Source organism: Sinohyriopsis cumingii, chromosome 9 (assembly GCF_028554795.1).
Source record: "Sinohyriopsis cumingii isolate HCF-2022 chromosome 9, ASM2855479v2, whole genome shotgun sequence".
NCBI classification, from domain to species: domain Eukaryota; kingdom Metazoa; phylum Mollusca; class Bivalvia; order Unionida; family Unionidae; genus Sinohyriopsis; species Sinohyriopsis cumingii.
This window is the reverse complement of record NC_142969.1, coordinates 105,503,437-105,521,240: the sequence shown is the minus strand read 5'-3', so window position 1 is coordinate 105,521,240 and position 17,804 is coordinate 105,503,437. Positions and strand designations below refer to the sequence as shown.

At 35.2% G+C, this 17,804-nt stretch overlaps 1 protein-coding gene across 2 annotated transcripts in view; it reads right to left on the bottom strand.

The window, feature by feature from the left end:
* LOC149792415 (double-stranded RNA-specific editase 1-like) overlaps nt 1-17,804 on the bottom strand; it is a 159,366-nt gene that overhangs the window by 7,545 nt on the left and 134,017 nt on the right. For both annotated transcript variants that reach the window (XM_089970984.1, XM_089970982.1), the window contains 3 exons: nt 9,312-10,082; nt 7,009-7,683; nt 3,265-3,453 (listed from right to left, as the gene is read on the bottom strand). In XM_089970984.1, the coding sequence (XP_089827110.1) occupies nt 3,265-3,453; nt 7,009-7,683; nt 9,312-10,082 (1,635 nt within the window). The remainder of the gene's footprint in view (nt 1-3,264; nt 3,454-7,008; nt 7,684-9,311; nt 10,083-17,804) is intronic.

The following is a 17,804-nucleotide window of genomic DNA, read 5'->3' as shown; positions in this document are numbered from 1 at the left end:
AATCCCATTTCTAAGTAGAAACTGTTTTCTTTTAACTCATTCGGCCCCAGCACTGTTTTCAGTATCTCTGCTGATATGCCTCAGAAGCACAAAGCCGTGTCTAGCTGCTTGTGCCCCATAGTTTTTACCTGTTTGAAAACATCGTGCACATGCATTCACCTTAATTTCTCTTCTTATATCCAAACAAAATCCACGAATTTTTCACCATTTATTTCAAATGAATTTGTCGACACATTGATGTAATTTTTTCCCTATTTGTCGAAGTTTTTCACAACTTATTTATCCAGTATTTACAAACTTATGCGCAACGTTTATCCACAAGAACTCCGTCATCATCGCTGTCAGCATCATCATTTTCGGACGATTCAATCTCAGAAACTTCTACGTCCAAATCTAAATCTCACAAAATATTCAACTGCTCAACATATCTTTCCTCAGCTTGCTCAATATTTTCGAGATCAAACCCGAGAAACTCCACATTTTTGCTCTCATCAAAAATCACTCTTCCGTCCATCATCATTTACGATTTTTCATGAACAGAACATATGTAGTTAAACCGCTCTCAAACTTTAGCCTTTTGCTTCAGAACAATTCAAATTTCCACAAATGAAAGTAAAATCATTTCTGATTGGTTTAATAGTTGTTTAGTTCTTGGAATAAACCATTTCTAACCAATCAGAGACGTTGTACCTAACACACATTCATCACGCCTGGAGACGGGATCGGCCATTGAATGCAGTAAACAATTCACGACTACAGGCGGGATCAGCCAATGAATGCAGAAACCGGATCACGCGTACAGACGGGATCGGGGCCAAATGAGTTAATGGTAGTGGTTTATGGAAAAGGTGAAGTGTTTTAATGCAAAAAGATAAAACCAAACTTTTGACTGTACTACAATTTATTATAATTATCACTCACTATTAAAAAGGAAGAATGTGACTTCTTTTGCATAACTTCTCCCTTTATAAATTGTATTTTAGCTGGAGTTGCTCACAGAACTGAGAGAATCACACAATCACACAACCAGGATGCAAAGCTGAAACAAAGTTTCCATTCACAGTAAAATAATATTTTGAGAATACGGATAATCATTTCAACTTAAAGATGATAATCAAAGCTTATAAACTGTTTAGATTTCTTCTTCCTTTGTTCCTGGCCATTTTTTCTTTGGTCATGTAAGAAAGTCACAATATGATTCAATGAAAGAAAACAAAAGCTAAGAGCAAAATATTTATCATTTCAGGTCTTACATTTATGCAAAGTCTCTCATCAAGATCCTTTCCACACTGTTTGGTGTAGAAGATCCTATGCTCCATCCATCCACACATACATACACACACACATACATATATACATACACACATACATACATACATACATACATACATACATGCATACATACATACTCACACACATACACATGCAGTGTAACTCACTAATGCATGCTCAGTTATAGCATGAATTCGAATATAACAAGGTTTATGTGTGGCTCTCGAAAAGTAATACATTTGTTCATTCATTTTTCAAAGTACAAAAACTAATGTTAAAAGTTAATTATCATTTTGCGGAAGAGTTTAGGTCTAAAATCAGATATAACGTGATTGTAATGTGCCTCAAGCAATTCAACAATAAATTCATCAGGTTCTTAAAGAAATGCAAAGTTTGTGCCAAAGTTAACAAAAGTTTGATTTAATAATTTGGCAGAATGTGAAGAAAACCTCGTCTTACGATTGCATCCTTCTTAATATGATTTTTTAAAAAAAGTTTCTATAATTTTGTAATATTCATTTCAAATGTGTTAGTTGTCGATTTCTCACCTTAAACTGTGAACAATTTTCTTCCATACATTCTATGTACAATTTAGCTCAAAGTAAAGAAAAGATACTCATGTCAATTTATAATTAATTTCAGCAGTTGCAAATCAACACTAATCTTTCTACTAAAGGTTGTTACGATATAGGAAATAAAACAAAAGAAAGCTCCCAAAAACAAGAATGCCACCAAATTGTACATATGGCTCTGCATGATGAAGTGCTTAACTGGAGTTGTATTGCCTCAGTCTCTGATGATGTTTTGTTTGTTTTTTTAATTTGTAAAATGGGTTGATTTGTCCTTTTTCTGACTGAGGATGTTTTTAAATTTAACACATTAACCCCTAGCGATGACTTAATGGGACAGGAGGTAGTAGCCTACTGTCGAGCTCTGTAGCATCATGGTCATGCATTTGGAATAAAGAGTGGTCTCCATACAAAAATATTGGCTCCGTTTAGCAAATTTTTTTTAAATAAAAAAATCCAACTTTTACCCTTCTGCTTATGCGCAAGTCAAATAGGCAATGAAAAACGATGTTTCTAACACAAACAGGCGGTATGTTATTGAAACATCAGCAGGATTAGGTGTTTTCAGATCTATTCTGAATCTATGCCTCCATCTATTACCTATTTATAGTTTTATGAAATGGTTTTTTATTATTTACATTTTTTTTTCCTCACACAAAGATGCTATATTTTATGTACCAGTCTATCATAATGGTATTAAAGTACTTTTCTCCTTACCCATGTCTAAATAAAAACTTACTGAAAATTTCATCCAGAACATTGCGATTTTCTGAAATTAGACCACTCTTTATTCCAAATGCCCATCTTATCCTACTTTTTGCAAAGGCTCATCTGTCTGTTTGCAGTTCATACCGGTTAGACTTAGATCTGAGACCAAAAAGTCTAAAATCCGGACACAAAATCGGATTCCGACCACGGGCGAACTTTGGGTTTAAAAAAGTTGGGTAAAAAAAATGAGGTTTTTTAATCTGTATTTTGTAGTGCAACTAGAACTTCCAGATTATTTGGTATCATTGTATAGCTACATCTACCTTTCTATAACACCTCCCACTTTAGTGTATCATGCATGACCATGAAGCTACAGAGCTCGGCAGTAGGCTACTACCTCCTGCCACGTCAAGTCGTCGCTAGGGGTTAATGTGTTAATGAAATAATCTTTAATTACACAAAAGTATGGAATAGTTGGCACATCTGAATCAAATACTGAATTTAAAAAATAATGATTCAAAATCCCCTTGACTTGTAACCTTCACCTATACCACAACACATTTGTTAATGTATAACACAGATCCAGATCTTCCATTGCTTGAAGTTCCAGTAGATTAAAACCTATACTGTTCTGGCTACTTAAGAATTAGAGGCAAAATACTGGGATCAACATTTGTTATTGAAAGCTGCATTTTCTACAATGTCCTAATTTTACCTGGTTGGCGACTCTCTGGATTGTTAATTCCACTCAGAAAAGGACGATTGATATGGTACAATGTTGGCAGGTTTTCAATGTTGTTGAGTCTAGCATAGACAGCTCGAGATAGATGGTCACCATGGTACAAACTGCCCAGGATGATGCTGTCCAAATAGACTGGTTTGATGAAGTGACTCAGAAGGGCACCTGTTGAAAAGAAAAGAACCAGCAACAATGTGATTAAAATTAGCTTCCAGATGTACATGTATGTAGCATTTTACATCATCTCAGCACATTTAGTGACTACCGTAAAGGTAAATGAAGAAAAAATGTCAAATGAATTGTACACAAATTCAAGAACATAAAACCTACCAACTAAATGCAAACACAAAGTACAAGACTAAAATGCAAAGATACTGTAATATATATATATGTGTGTGTGTGTGTATGTGTGTGTGTGTGTGTGTGTTTGTGTGTGATAAATACATGTAACTCATATAAACTCCTTCAAACATATGGATAATATTTTTTATATACATAAAGTCCAAGATTTTCTTGGTTGGTACATCATGGTAGTTATTTCATGCACTTAATGTTCAAATACTTCTGTCTCACAGACTAGAACTCAACACACTTGACAAGAAGGTGTTCCATTGTAAGTAGACCTTGGCATGGTATACACTTTGATCAAGGTTCACATTTCAGGAGGCATGCACAAATTGTGTACATGTCCAATACACAATCGGCACAATACCATCTTCGTGGTTTGTTATTTCGGTATATGGTGAAAACCATGTCTCTTTAGTACCATGTGTTTTAAGAGTCCACAACATTACTTTAGATGCTTGAAAAATCTCTTATTAAAGAACCACAGTTGTGTGGTGTCCATTTATCAGACATCAAATAGGTGGTCTCTCATGACCACTTCTGTGTAATGTGGCTAACAAACAACCTGAGGAATTTAAATTATCTGAAAATCATTATCGTCACTTTTAGTCCAAACACTGATACAAATGTGTCTAACATTTCTACCAAGGAATACAGAGTTCTCTGATCCATCGACATACTGTGCCAGTTTATTTTCATATCCATTTATGCAAATGCATTACATTTAATCAATCTTCCAAAACATAACTACTAAATTAGTCAAAAGCTTCTTCAAAATCAACTTTTAAAATTGTACCACTGGTGTTATTCTCTTCTGTAAAGGCATAATATCATATATCAGTCTGACCATCTACACCCCCTCCAATATCTACTGTTCATAAAGCCTTTTTGACTTTAATGTATTAATTTTGGCATAATGATTTTTTATTTTGCTACCTATTACTGATGATGCTATTTTACAGGAAAAATTTAACAAAGTAACTCCAATCTTTCAAAATTCTCTACATTTCATTTCCTTTGGCAATAATTTGATAATTCCCACCCTCTGTGTTACAGATAAAGTCCCTTTTCTGCATCCTTGATTTACAGATTTATCAAACACTGTCTTAAATCCTTCCATAAGAATTGATAAAATTCAACAGTGAATCCACCACTTCCTGGACGTTTACCATTACTCATATTCTTTAGGCATTTTAAAGGTTCTGAATGTGTTATTTCAACCTCTAACTGATTAAAGTCATCAATTGTCAATTTAGAAATCTCAAATCTCCAGTTTATAATCCAGTTTTATTACACCTGTATTATTATCTTGTTTACTAAATAATGTATCACAGATATGTACCACTTTTTCACCTCATTCCAAATTACCAAAAATATTTTTTTTTTCTTCTTCTTTTATCCATTTACTTTCTGATTGAACAATCATCCCTTTTACTTTTCTTATTTCTTCAAGCCAAATTTCAAATTTTCAAGTACATGCCACGAGATCTGCTTGTACCAGAACTAACTTTAACACATGTATCTCCACTCTCTTTCAACATATGGTTCAACTGCTTCTGTGAAACGAGTATCTTGGAACCAATATATGGAAGACCTATTTTTTACAAATTCAACACATATCTTTTTGGTTTTGCCTCTCTCCTAGTCCCTTGTATTTAATGATAAAAAATAAGATTAAAAGGAATAGTACAATTCTTACAAATATACCCACATAATATAAATTGTCAATATGGCAATAAAGAGTTACATACCCTGAATGGCCAACAATAAAAAGAGCTTAACATTTCTAAACATAAGAAGCGAGAAAATTAAGATAGTATGAACAATGATTACAACAACAAATTAAAATTTACAGTCAAGGTCAAAAACCATTTCAATGAAATGTGAAGCACGGTCAATAACTATATACTCTTACATGTCCACAAGTACACACATATATATACACATACATGTATACATATATACATAATCATATACATATACCTAGATAAATATTGATTTGTGCTCTAAGCAATAACTGTCATCTATTATTAAGATTTTTACATATAATTCCTCTCCATGGGAGAACTGTGTTATTACATCCTTTGTAAATGTACTTAGTTTATTATACTTGTATCATTTATGCCCTAAAAACTTTTTTTCTTAATAAATAATTTAAAAACTTTTAAATTCAATTAGCACTACAATGATAGCCCATAAAATACCAGCAAAGATTACTGTAGCTTATGTTCATGTTTGTTATTTACCTGTCCATTGTACATTCCTCATAATCACACTCAATTAACATTATTTACAGTATATCACTGAACGGGCTTCTTAGAATACCGAACATGCTTTTCAAAATATGCATTTATTAAGAATACAAATACATGCAAAGTAAGTACATGAAAGGAATTAAAATATATCTGTGTAAGTATCCTTTACAGATATGGTATAAGTGTCAGTCACAAATATGTAAAGTACATGAAATTATGCTCCATAATTTAACTTCTTACTCATTTTATTTTCAAACTATAAATTTCCTGGTTACATTAAAATTTATTATCAATGAAATGTACTTATACCGTTAAAAATATATCTGGAATGGACAAATTTAACTTGAACTTGAATCTGTTCACACACTGAGAAGTCACCAGTGTCACACTGATACAGGACAGATACCTCAGGTAAAATGGACAGGTACCGCTGGTGGCCGAGTGGTCTGTGGTGCTCACCCACATATCTCACCTCTGTCTGCATAGGGGCCCCAAGTGGCTGAGTGGTCTAAAGCACTCTCTGTTACGGACCACTGACATCTCACCTCTGTTTGCGTGGGTTCAAATCTAGGATTCGGCTAATGTGGGTATGTGAGAAAGCTCGCCAGCAGCTTCCCGTGGGTTGGTGGTTCTTCCCAGGGTTTTCTCTGGTTCTTCATCCACCATTTATACTGGCCACCATGTATAGTCTATCTTGTGCTGGAAAATGGCATTAATCCCTACAACAATAATAACATGAACGCATGCAAATACAAATGCACTGATGGATTTAGATTAGGTGGAGCTGGCCTGCACAGCTGGTAAACTCCAGATAGGTTTGGGTCCTTGGCTCCTACTGCAGCTTCGCTGCTGAACCCTGTCTGGAGTCTAGATAGCTAGACCCTTTACCATGTCACTTTACACATTAAATGCCACATCCAACACCAAAATACATTATACAATAATAATGAAATTTTTCAAGTCAGTGTTAACAAAAAGGCTGAGTTTAACTTCCCTTTTCGTTATCGTTAAAGAATGCCCACTGCACTAAAAAAAAACAAACATTTAAAGCCTTATGTTACAATGTTACAATTAAAAGGAGCAAAAATTATCTTGTATGCAATTGCTGTGAAAATCATACCCTGAATGCCAAGTAAATTCCATCTAGCTATCTTGTCACTACAAGACATTGTCAACAACCTCTCCCCTTGAAGAATTCCATCCCAGGTTTGGATTCCATCTGAAGACTTCACAGGAATAGTTCCTTCTCCTGACTCGATCTTTGTGCGTAACTGTCCACGAGCTCTGCGGTTGGGATGTTTGTCTCCTGACTCATCTTCAATTACAGATTCATGGGGAGAGAAAATTCTTGCATCCCCACATGGCGCTGTGCTGATGTAGAGGTGGAAACGGATTCCTTCTTTTAATCGGAACCCGTGATCCTCAAGAGGTTCAAATATTGAACTGGCTGCACTGTTGGGATCATTTCTCATGTGCAAGCTGAGCTGAGAGTACAAGTACCTGATCAAGGACCTCCTTGCTAGGATTTCTGCATGGCAGTCATTCACCGCTAAGCCATGGTCACTAATATATTCCCCATTTATACACTTTGTACCTGTTGAAACACAAATCACCGAAGCATCATCCATGTCATATCCCCGTGTCATAACAATTCCTGCAAGAACTTTTCTCCGTGCATATTGACTTTTGAATCCATCTGTTAGAGAGGAAAGTTTTTCATTGACAAGTTTTGACACAAGGTCAGCTAAGACTTGAGGGACTTCAGGGGCACCTTCGCTAAGCACAGGTTGTAAACCTGAAACAAATATATAAAAAAATTAAAAACCAGAAATGTGTCCATATGATGCAGATGTGCCTGAAAATATGATCCAACTGAAGGGCAAAATTCAAAGTCAGACAAGGGCCATAACTCAACTAAAATTTGGTCAAAAAATGAAAATTTAACTTTCCAAGCTCTGTAAATGCAAAGCTTTGTACTAAATTTGGATTCAATCCATTAAGTTATTCAAAATTTACTGAGTGAAACGAAGAAAAATGGGACAGGATAGGAAATGACATGACAGAATGGAGGAGTGTTGGCGAATTACAACTTTTCTATAGGCAATTGGCTACCCCATGCTGACGCCACAGTGTTGGCGAATTCCAACTTTTCTATAGGCAGTTGGCTCTGACCCTAGAAAGTCCCCCCACACACACACACACATAAATGTCCAAACACCAAAAATGGGGTGGCGAGGGTCAGAGGAAACTCAGACTACTTTATGCTGAGCAAGCTGTTGGAATATAATAATCAGCATGGAATTGGTGTGGGTAAAACACAATGCTCATATGACCAACCTCTAAGGAAGAGAAGCAACAGAATGATTTTCAACATGATACCCATGGTGGTGGCCATACTGGACATCCAAACAGCACCATTTTCATTGCAGACCAACTAGACCATGCAATTAATGTATATGGCAATACTGTACATAGTTTAGGATAAGTAGTGATAGGGGAACAGATGGCACACAGATGACATGAAAATGATAAGCAACAGGCAATCCAATAAGTCCTTCTCATCTATGACCATTGAGCATGTACATACAGTACCATACTAGATCTGACAGTAAATGTGTGTTTATGGTCTAATTCTAATAATCTGAAAGTCCTTTTTTTTTTGCTACAACAACTCTTGCCATGATACAAACACAAACCAAGTTTCATTAAAAAATCTCAAATGATCTGGAAGGTATTAATTGTCAAGAGTGTAGAGAGACATGATTTTATTTTAAAAAATGAGAACAACGTTTACAATGCCGATCAGACAAAGCCCACTCTTTTACAAGATACACTGTCTAGTTGTGATGCAAGAGCATATCAAGTTTAATTTTGGTACCTCAAACAGGTCAGGAGATAGTTAATAAATATAAATACAATTCTAAAACTTGAAAAGATAACTCTAAAACTATTAAGCTGACAAAGCTAATCTTTTGGTCACACACTCCCATCATGACACAAATCCATGCCAAGCTTAATGAAGAAATTCCAAACAGTTCAGGAGATATTAACTGAAGATTGTGATGGTCACATGGGCATTACAGATACAATTTGTTTTTAAAAAAATTGAGAAACCTCACAATGTCTGCAGTGTGGCAGTTTATAGTAATGTCTAGCACTGGAGCATCATGCCAGACATGTAGCATCATGTCCCACCCAGTCATATTATCCTGACACCAGTCCTAACACTAATCTCTTAATGCTGAGCACCTAGCAGGGCAGCTGTTAGTACCATCCTTTTTAGTCTTTGGTATGACTCGGCCTGGGTTCAAACCCGCGACCTCTTGCTTCCAAGGTGGACGCTATAACTACTAGGCCACCAGAGCGTTAAATATATATGTGATATTCAGTGTTCATAATCATATTAAATACAGTGATACCTACCAGGTGGAAAGGAGAACTCCAAATTGAAGATTTTAGTTAGTGCCACTTGAGCAGCTCTGGCTTTGGCCATCCTCTTGTTTCTACCTGAGCCCTGAAAAACCTCATTATCCACAGTTACTGACATTACAAAGTTTTTGGCATGGCTTTCTCCAATTTCTGACACAAATTCATACTTCAAACCAGGGCGTAGTTCGTTCAAAATCATCACTGGATTTTTACCATCTGTCTGTTTGGGCACCTTGGACTTGCGACCTGGAGAAAGATTTGAACCATTTGGATTTACATTCAAGCTTCCACTGACAACCATTTTCTCTTCATCGGGACTCTTCTCAAAGTTATTGAACAACACATCGGCCCCTGACTCTGCGAGATCAGTTGTGAAGTCCACGCTTGTTATTTGCCGACCCATTGCCTGATGGGCTTCATAAGCATTGGGGAACTGAACAAATGATTTGAGGGCTTGTTCTGCGGCATTGAGTTTGGCTTTCTTCTTTGATGAACCTTTACCTTCAAATATTTGACCATTGACTTCCACGGACATCATAAAAGTTGGTGCATGAACTGGTCCAGTCTGAGACACAAACTGGAACTCAAGCCCAGGCTTAATTTCATTGAGTTGCATTAAGGCATTCTTGGGAACTGTTGGTCCATGTGTCTTTCGTTTCTTCTTGCCAAAAGGGGCATTTTCCCCATTAGAGTGTTGGCGCTTGAAACGCCCCTGCATTTTGTTTTCTTCACCTTCTGCACCTTCAGGTTTTTCTACCTTGATATCTAAATAGAGAAGAAAAGAAAAAAAAAGATGAAAAGAATATTACCATCTTGAAGAGTAAAAATTTATATGAACTGGGATCAATATGTTCTGAAAAAAATAAAATATACAGTGTGTGTGTATGCATATTCAGTTTTAATGTCATAGTGTGAAATATTGCCTTTACCACTATGCGGATTTGAAACGTGAACTTTTGAATAGCTACAAGTTGCTATTAAGAATTTAATTTAGTAGCATGTGTCGATAGATTTTAATTCCATACCTGTTATTATCACCAGTTTTGTTTTATTGTAGCTGTCTGTGCATATGTGTGTATATCAGGCTGTATGTCTGTATGGGGATGGAAGCTGCTGTGACCATCAAGGCCATACAAGGATGGAAGTGCTGATTTTGTTAACGTGTGCACATGGTGGATCCATAAGTTGGTGTGTGGCCAGTACACGTGTGGGCCAGCCCAAGAATTCAAGAGAACTGTGTGGTTTGACAATGGACATATGAACCAGGTCAAAATGTTTTGTTTGCAAGGTTTTACAAGTATTTATGAGTCATACGTGGATGTGAATCATGCGGGCTGTACAAATGACTGAGTCATGAGTCATGTTTGGTACAATTATTATGCTGATTACAACTGAACATGTTTCAATTGATGATGTTGTTTCAACTGAGTACAACTGAGTTACTTGAATCTTATTTTCATTACATGAGATTATTTGAATCTTACTTTCATTACACGAGATTGTATGAATCTTACCTTCATTTTTGAATATATGAATCACATTTTTGTTTTTCCATTTGTGAATGTTTGTGTAAAGTAACTGAATGAGTTGTGTGTTTAGAGATTGATCGAATCACAATATATTTGTAAAGTATATACATATTTTTATTAATTCATTTCATAAACTTCCATCTTTCATCACACTGTGTTGTGTTGTCATATATATATATATATATATATATATATATATATATATATATATATATATATATATATATATATGTATATATATACATACACAGAGTGTAATTGCTTATAAGTCAGGTCCAACAGTAAACTACACATATTCAGATCTGCCATTGCATAATGCACTGGCAATTCTGGGTCTTTTCAGTTTGTTAAGAACAATCACTAGAACACAGATCCTGATCTGCTGGTGCATAATGTTATGACAGATCCTGATCTGTGTTGTTTGCAGTTGGAGCAAGTATAGACTGTACTGCATAAGTATCCTTGCTATTGCTGGAATTTCCAAATAAATGCTGCAATACACCAATGTAGCAACACTTCAAGGTGATTTCCTTGATATACACAAATTAAAGCTGAAAAAAGAAAACTAAAGATATTTATGTTTCTTCAATTGAACATTTTGTTGCCATTTTCTGTTGCTGTTGTTGTATATTTTCCACCTAACATAAATTTGTTACCAGACTGTTACCCCAAATCAGCAAGAGAAATCACTACTCTCAGTGATGGCAGAACCATTTTTTTTGTCAAAGCTGTCTTTTTTTCTTGAAATGACAAGTGAATCACATCATTTCTATTTCTAACAAATTCTGATGTGAAAGATTCAAGATGTCTGCCATTTTGGTCTTAGCAAAGTTTTATGGGACTGAAAGTTAATTTTCACTATTGACATTAAATTTACAAATTAAATTCCAATTTTATAATGCTTTGCTAAGACCGAAATGGCATACATCTTAAATGCAAAAACCCCTCAAATGTATATATGGCTCGTGTCTGGAAATATTTTGGGTTTCAGGGGTCAATTAGTTTCAAAACCGTCCATGATATGGTTAATAACAATTCTATATGCCGAGTTAGCAAAACAGGATATATTCTGGTAATACAAGTAACTTTTCTGCAAACTTAGAATGACAACATTTTCAGACAGACACTACATAAAAAATACATACTGTATGAAGCTGAATTGTGATGTAAATGAAGTCACGATCTGTTATTGTTTGGGTCCCACTGAGAGTCTTATTGGACATGTTCCAATGTACACTTCATTTTTCTTGAGTAGGACAAAATGCATTCAAAATGGAAGAATGCATAATAAATTCTTTGTACCTTTTTTTCTGAATTTCACTTCAACACTCCATTAAAACTAAACACTAGCATGACCTAAAATTAATTTAATTTTTAATGAAATGATGAGCACAAAATTAATCTCTCTCTCTCTCTCTCTCTCTCCCCCACCTCCTCTAAATTATCTCCAATTATCTGACTAAATCATGTGGTATTGTGTCTCGCCACAAAAGAAAAAGTAGCAAATCTCATTAGTAAACTTCATTAGCTTCCATCACAAGAAAAAGGAAATGTTGTTTCACACAGCAACTTTCCTACCCCCATGCAATCACCAAGTTCATATCAGCTGATTACAACTTGCCCAGAGCTACCTAATCATCAAAACCACTGCAAGATAATGGGCAGCTATGGGAAGCAGATGGTCTCTCAGCCTATTTCATCTAGGATTAATGTATATCAATATTCCATTATTAACAGATTATCAGCTTTAGACCTGAGATTTCATTTTCCGCAGGAAATGGGATGGAATAAGGTTAGTTTTATCAACTGGGGCAAAGTGTTTTAGAAGAGTCCTGTCCATGCTACAACTGTCGTTAATGTGAGAAACCCTATTCATATTTCTGTAATTCTCTTTAATCTGCAGTAAGAATCTTACTAATGGTTGATTCTCTTCTATACAAGCCTGCACATATAGCTGAGAAAGGGGGGGTTCCAAGAGGATAAAGAAAGAAAATGAAAATTTTTTTTACCCAAAATTTCAAAATTCCTCCAATTTAAGCAATGGTAACACAAACAAAATTTAAAACCTGCTCTACTACTCCTTTATTTAAGACAGACACCCTTATAAGACAATCTTTTCATACCACATTGTTCTACATAAACCCTTATAAGACAATCTTTTCAGACCTCATTACTCTACATATACCCTTAAAAGACAATCTTTTCAGACCCCATTACTCTACATATACCCTTAAAAGACAATCTTTTCAGACCACATTATTCTACATATACCCTTATCAGACAATCTTTTCAGACCACATTATTCTACATATACCCTTAAAAGACAATCTTTTCAGACCACATTATTCTACATATACCCTTAAAAGACAATCTTTTCAGACCCCATTACTCTACATATACCCTTAAAAGACAATCTTTTCAGACCACATTATTCTACATATACCCTTAAAAGACAATCTTTTCAGACCACATTATTCTACATATACCCTTATAAGACAATCTTTTCAGACCACATTATTCTACATATACCCTTAAAAGACAATCTTTTCAGACCCAATTATTCTACATAAACCCTTATAAGACAATCTTTTCAGACCCCATTACTCTACATATACCCTTAAAAGACAATCTTTTCATACCACATTGTTCTACATAAACCATTATAAGATAATCTTTTCAGACCCCATTATTCTACATAAACCCTTATAAGACAAACTTTTCAGACCCAATTACTCAACATAAAAATGAACCTCCATAAAACAGCCTCTATATACCCAGTCTCAACAAAGGCTCTAAAACAGATTTCACAGTCTTATTAATTAAACTCCTTCATAATTAAAAAAATGTAAAACAATTCAAAATTGTATCCAGAAGGCAGGTACAGAAAATTTGAGCAAAAGTGATTTTATGTTGAATCCAAATGAGAACATTCCAAGAAATACATGTGATTTTATAAGCTGTTCACTTGCTTTATAAAACTCACGCAGGTAATACTGTATCGTCATTGTGCAACCGCAATTTACACGAATTTGAAATACCTTGAGATGGGGGAAAATGTGAAAAAGATCTCTACCATTAAGATAACTCTCATACATATAGAGTGTGCCACCACTGCAGACAAACATTACCCACAATGCCCAGCTCTTACACACCCACCATTCTGTTTATTGTGGCCTCACTGCTGCGTACGTATGTACATGTACAAATTGTTTGTTACAATTTTGGAACGTATTAGTGATGGCATCTAAAAGATGAGCAAGTGATAGACCTAAGAGACCAAGGAAGGCTATTTCTTTAGAGGTTAAACTTGAAGTAGTGAAAAGGTGTGAAGCTGGTCAGAGTACTGCCATGATAAAGCACGCTTTGAACCTTAGTGAAAGTACATGTAGAACAATATGTGACAGTGCAGAAAAAATAATAGCAAGTGTGAAAGCTGGAACCTCCCTTTCAAACCATAAAAGTTGCTATACCTGGGCTAACATAATGGAAAGGAAGGAAAGGATGTTGGCAAAGTGGCTTGATGATCAGCATAAGATGAAAATTCTCATAGCCAATCAATTGTGTTTTGCTAAAGCCTCTAGCCTGTAACGAAGTTTTCAAGGTATATGAAGAAGGATATCAAACAGATTTTCATGCCAGTATTGGGTGGTCACACAAGTTTAAAGCACGTTTTGGCTTTAAAAATGTTAAAACAAGTGGTGAAGCTGCATCAGTTGATGAAGAAGCAGCAAGAGGTTTTCCCACCAGACTGCAGAAAATTATTCAAAGCAGTGATTACTCAGCAAAGCAGATTTTTGTTGTTGATGAAACCGGCCTTTACTGGAAGAAAATGCCTGACCGCACTTACATTTTGGTGGAACTGTGCCGGTTTTAAAACTGCCAAAGACTGCTTAACACTTCTCCTGGGAGGCAATGCACAAGGTGGCGTGGCTGCAAGTTGAAGCCTCTCTTGATTTATCGTTCTGAAAATCCCAGGGCCTTGAAGGGGTATGAACGACTGGAACTGCCCATCTACTGGTATGCTAACAAGAAAGGGTGGATGACCAGTGCAGTGTTCAAGCAATACTTTGAGAAGGACCAACATTTTGAGTTCAGAAACTACTGCCAGAGAGAAGGCATTCCTGTTAAAATCATGTTACTTTCCGACAATGCCCCCAGTCATCCTAGAACTACTGAAGACTATTCTGAAAACATTAAAGTCATAGCTTGGTCATCTGAAATACCACCTGAAATACCACATCCCTTTTGCAACCAATGGATCACTGCAGTCAGTTTAAATCATTTGGTGAAGCAAACAAATGGACGGAACATCACAGTGAAAAATTACTGGAAGACATTTAACATCAAGGTTGCCTTGCAATTTGTAAAAATATCATGGCAGAAGGTTTCACCACATTGCATGAATAGCGCTTGAAAAACTTTGTCCTCGGTTGTATCATTCTTCTGGTGGCGTAGATATCACCATTGCATTAACAAATAAGGCCAGTGTAAAGGCTGCAAACAAATTCAGACTGGCACAAGAGAGATTACAAGAGATTGACATCGAACAGCTTTTGGAATCCGATACTGAGGAGTTGACAGATGAAGACTTGTTGGATCTGAACAAGAACATTTGGATGAAGAACAAAAACCATTTGCCAGCCAACAAGAGGCTTGTGAGCAGCAAATGGATCGGACTTTGACATTGAAAGTTTTGTCTGACATCATAAGACATGTCACTGCTTCTTGCACTTTAACAGAGGATAATGATTCAGATATGAATCGATGTTCACTTTTCAACACAAAGTTATGGATGCAGTTTCTTGTTATGAAGAGCTTTTACGAAAAAAAGAGAACATAAGATTTAGACTACACTGGACTCTTTCTTGAGAGTGTCATCTCCAGATGAGCCTTCCACTTCAAGTGGCATGCCTGCAGTCCCAAGCCTATCTCCTGTTGTTGTCTCTACAGACAGTTCCGAACAAGATATGTAAACGTTGTTTTCTCTGTAACAGACAGTTTCAAAGAGATTATCAACACTACTGTTCAATGCAGCTTTTGTTTTTTTTTTATTACACGTACATATGTCCTATTTATTAAAATTCATAATTTCATGTTTTTTATTTTGTTTCCTATGTTTTAAGTTTGTTTCCCTATGCTTTTATGAAAACTTTTATTATTTTTTTTATATTTCAATCTACCTTGCAGAAGCATGCCCTAATTTTAACATACTGAATTTATACAGAGAAAATGATCTAAATTGATGCGAATCTCAAATTATGTGTGCGCTTCAAAAACGTAACCCTTGTGTAAATCGCAATCACACTGTAATGTAAAATCACATAATAATGGGTCCTAATTAGCTGAAAACTTAAATGAATTAAGTAACCAGATTAAAACAAAATGAAACCAATTTAATGTTTTGCATTATTATAGTATTATAATATTTAAGTATGAAGAAGTTCTTTCTGGCACCTCAACACAATAGTGGCTATTGGGTGACATCTAAACGTATAGTTTAAATATGCAAAATTCAACTTACAAAGAAAGAAAAAAATCAGGAAGATAAACCCACCCAAATAATAAAGATGTTAAAATTCTGTGCAGAGTATATAAAATAAAAGAAGGGTAATTATATACTGAGGGACTTACAGCAAGGGCTAATGGATATACTGGAAATATAAGAAAGATTAGGGACTTACAGCAAGGGCTAATGGACATACTGGAAATATAAGAAAGATTAGGGACTTACAGCAAGGGCTAATGGACATACTGGAAATATAAGAAAGATTAGGGACTTACAGCAAGGGCTAATGGACATACTGGAAATATAACATTAGGGACTTACAGCAAGGGCTAATGGACATACTGGAAATATAAGAAAGATTAACTGCCTTAACTTCTTGATGCTTCTCTCATTCAGTCACTGTCTATTGATCCAATACTTCAGCTACTGCCACAAATGGAATCTCCACCAAAATGATAACAAAAATGATCTGGTTCTAATAATCAGTTATTGTAAATCCCCAAGTCAGTTCTCCAGGTTACTCTACTATCAACCAACAGCCACTTTTTCAACAAATATCAAAGGTACTTTGCAGGCTTACACTGTCATTGGCAAAATAGCATGATGGAATTAACTATAAAGTGTGTAAATATCCATGAAATTGCTGTAATACACGGAATCTAATCAGGTCATCCACACATGTATGATACAGGCTAGGAGTATCATAGGAACTGTACCATCATGCAGTGAACTAAAAAGTGAGTAAATGATCAGGACATTGTAGTAATCTTAAAATCTGATCAAGTTATTCACATATGCATGTCCCAAGCTAGAAGTAAATATAGAAGATATACCACCCTCCAGTTTACTAAAATGTGAGTAAATAATCAGGAAATTGTAATAATCTTAAAATCTAATCAAGTTATTCACATGTGCATGTCCCAAGCTAGAAGTAAATATAGAAGATATACCACCCTCCAGTTTACTAAAATGTGAATAAATAATCAGGAAATTGTAATAATCTTAAAATCTAATCAAGTTATTCACATATGCATGTCCCAAGCTAGAAGTAAATATAGAAGATATACCACCCTCCAGTTTTACTAAGGAGTGAGTAAATAATCAGGAAATTGTAATAATCTTAAAATCTAATCAAGTTATTCACACATGCATGTCCCAAGCTAGAAGTATATATACAAAATATATCATTATGCAGTTTTACTAAGGAGTGAGTAAATAATCAGGAAATTGTAATAATCTTAAAATCTAATCAAGTTATTCACATATGCATGCCCCAAGCTAGAAGTAAATACAGAAGATATACCACCCTCCAGTTTACTAAAATGTGAATAAATAATCAGGAAATTGTAATAATCTTAAAATCTAATCAAGTTATTCACATACACATGTCCCAAACTAAAAGTATATATACAATATATATAATTATGAAGTTTTACTAAGGAGTGAGTAAAT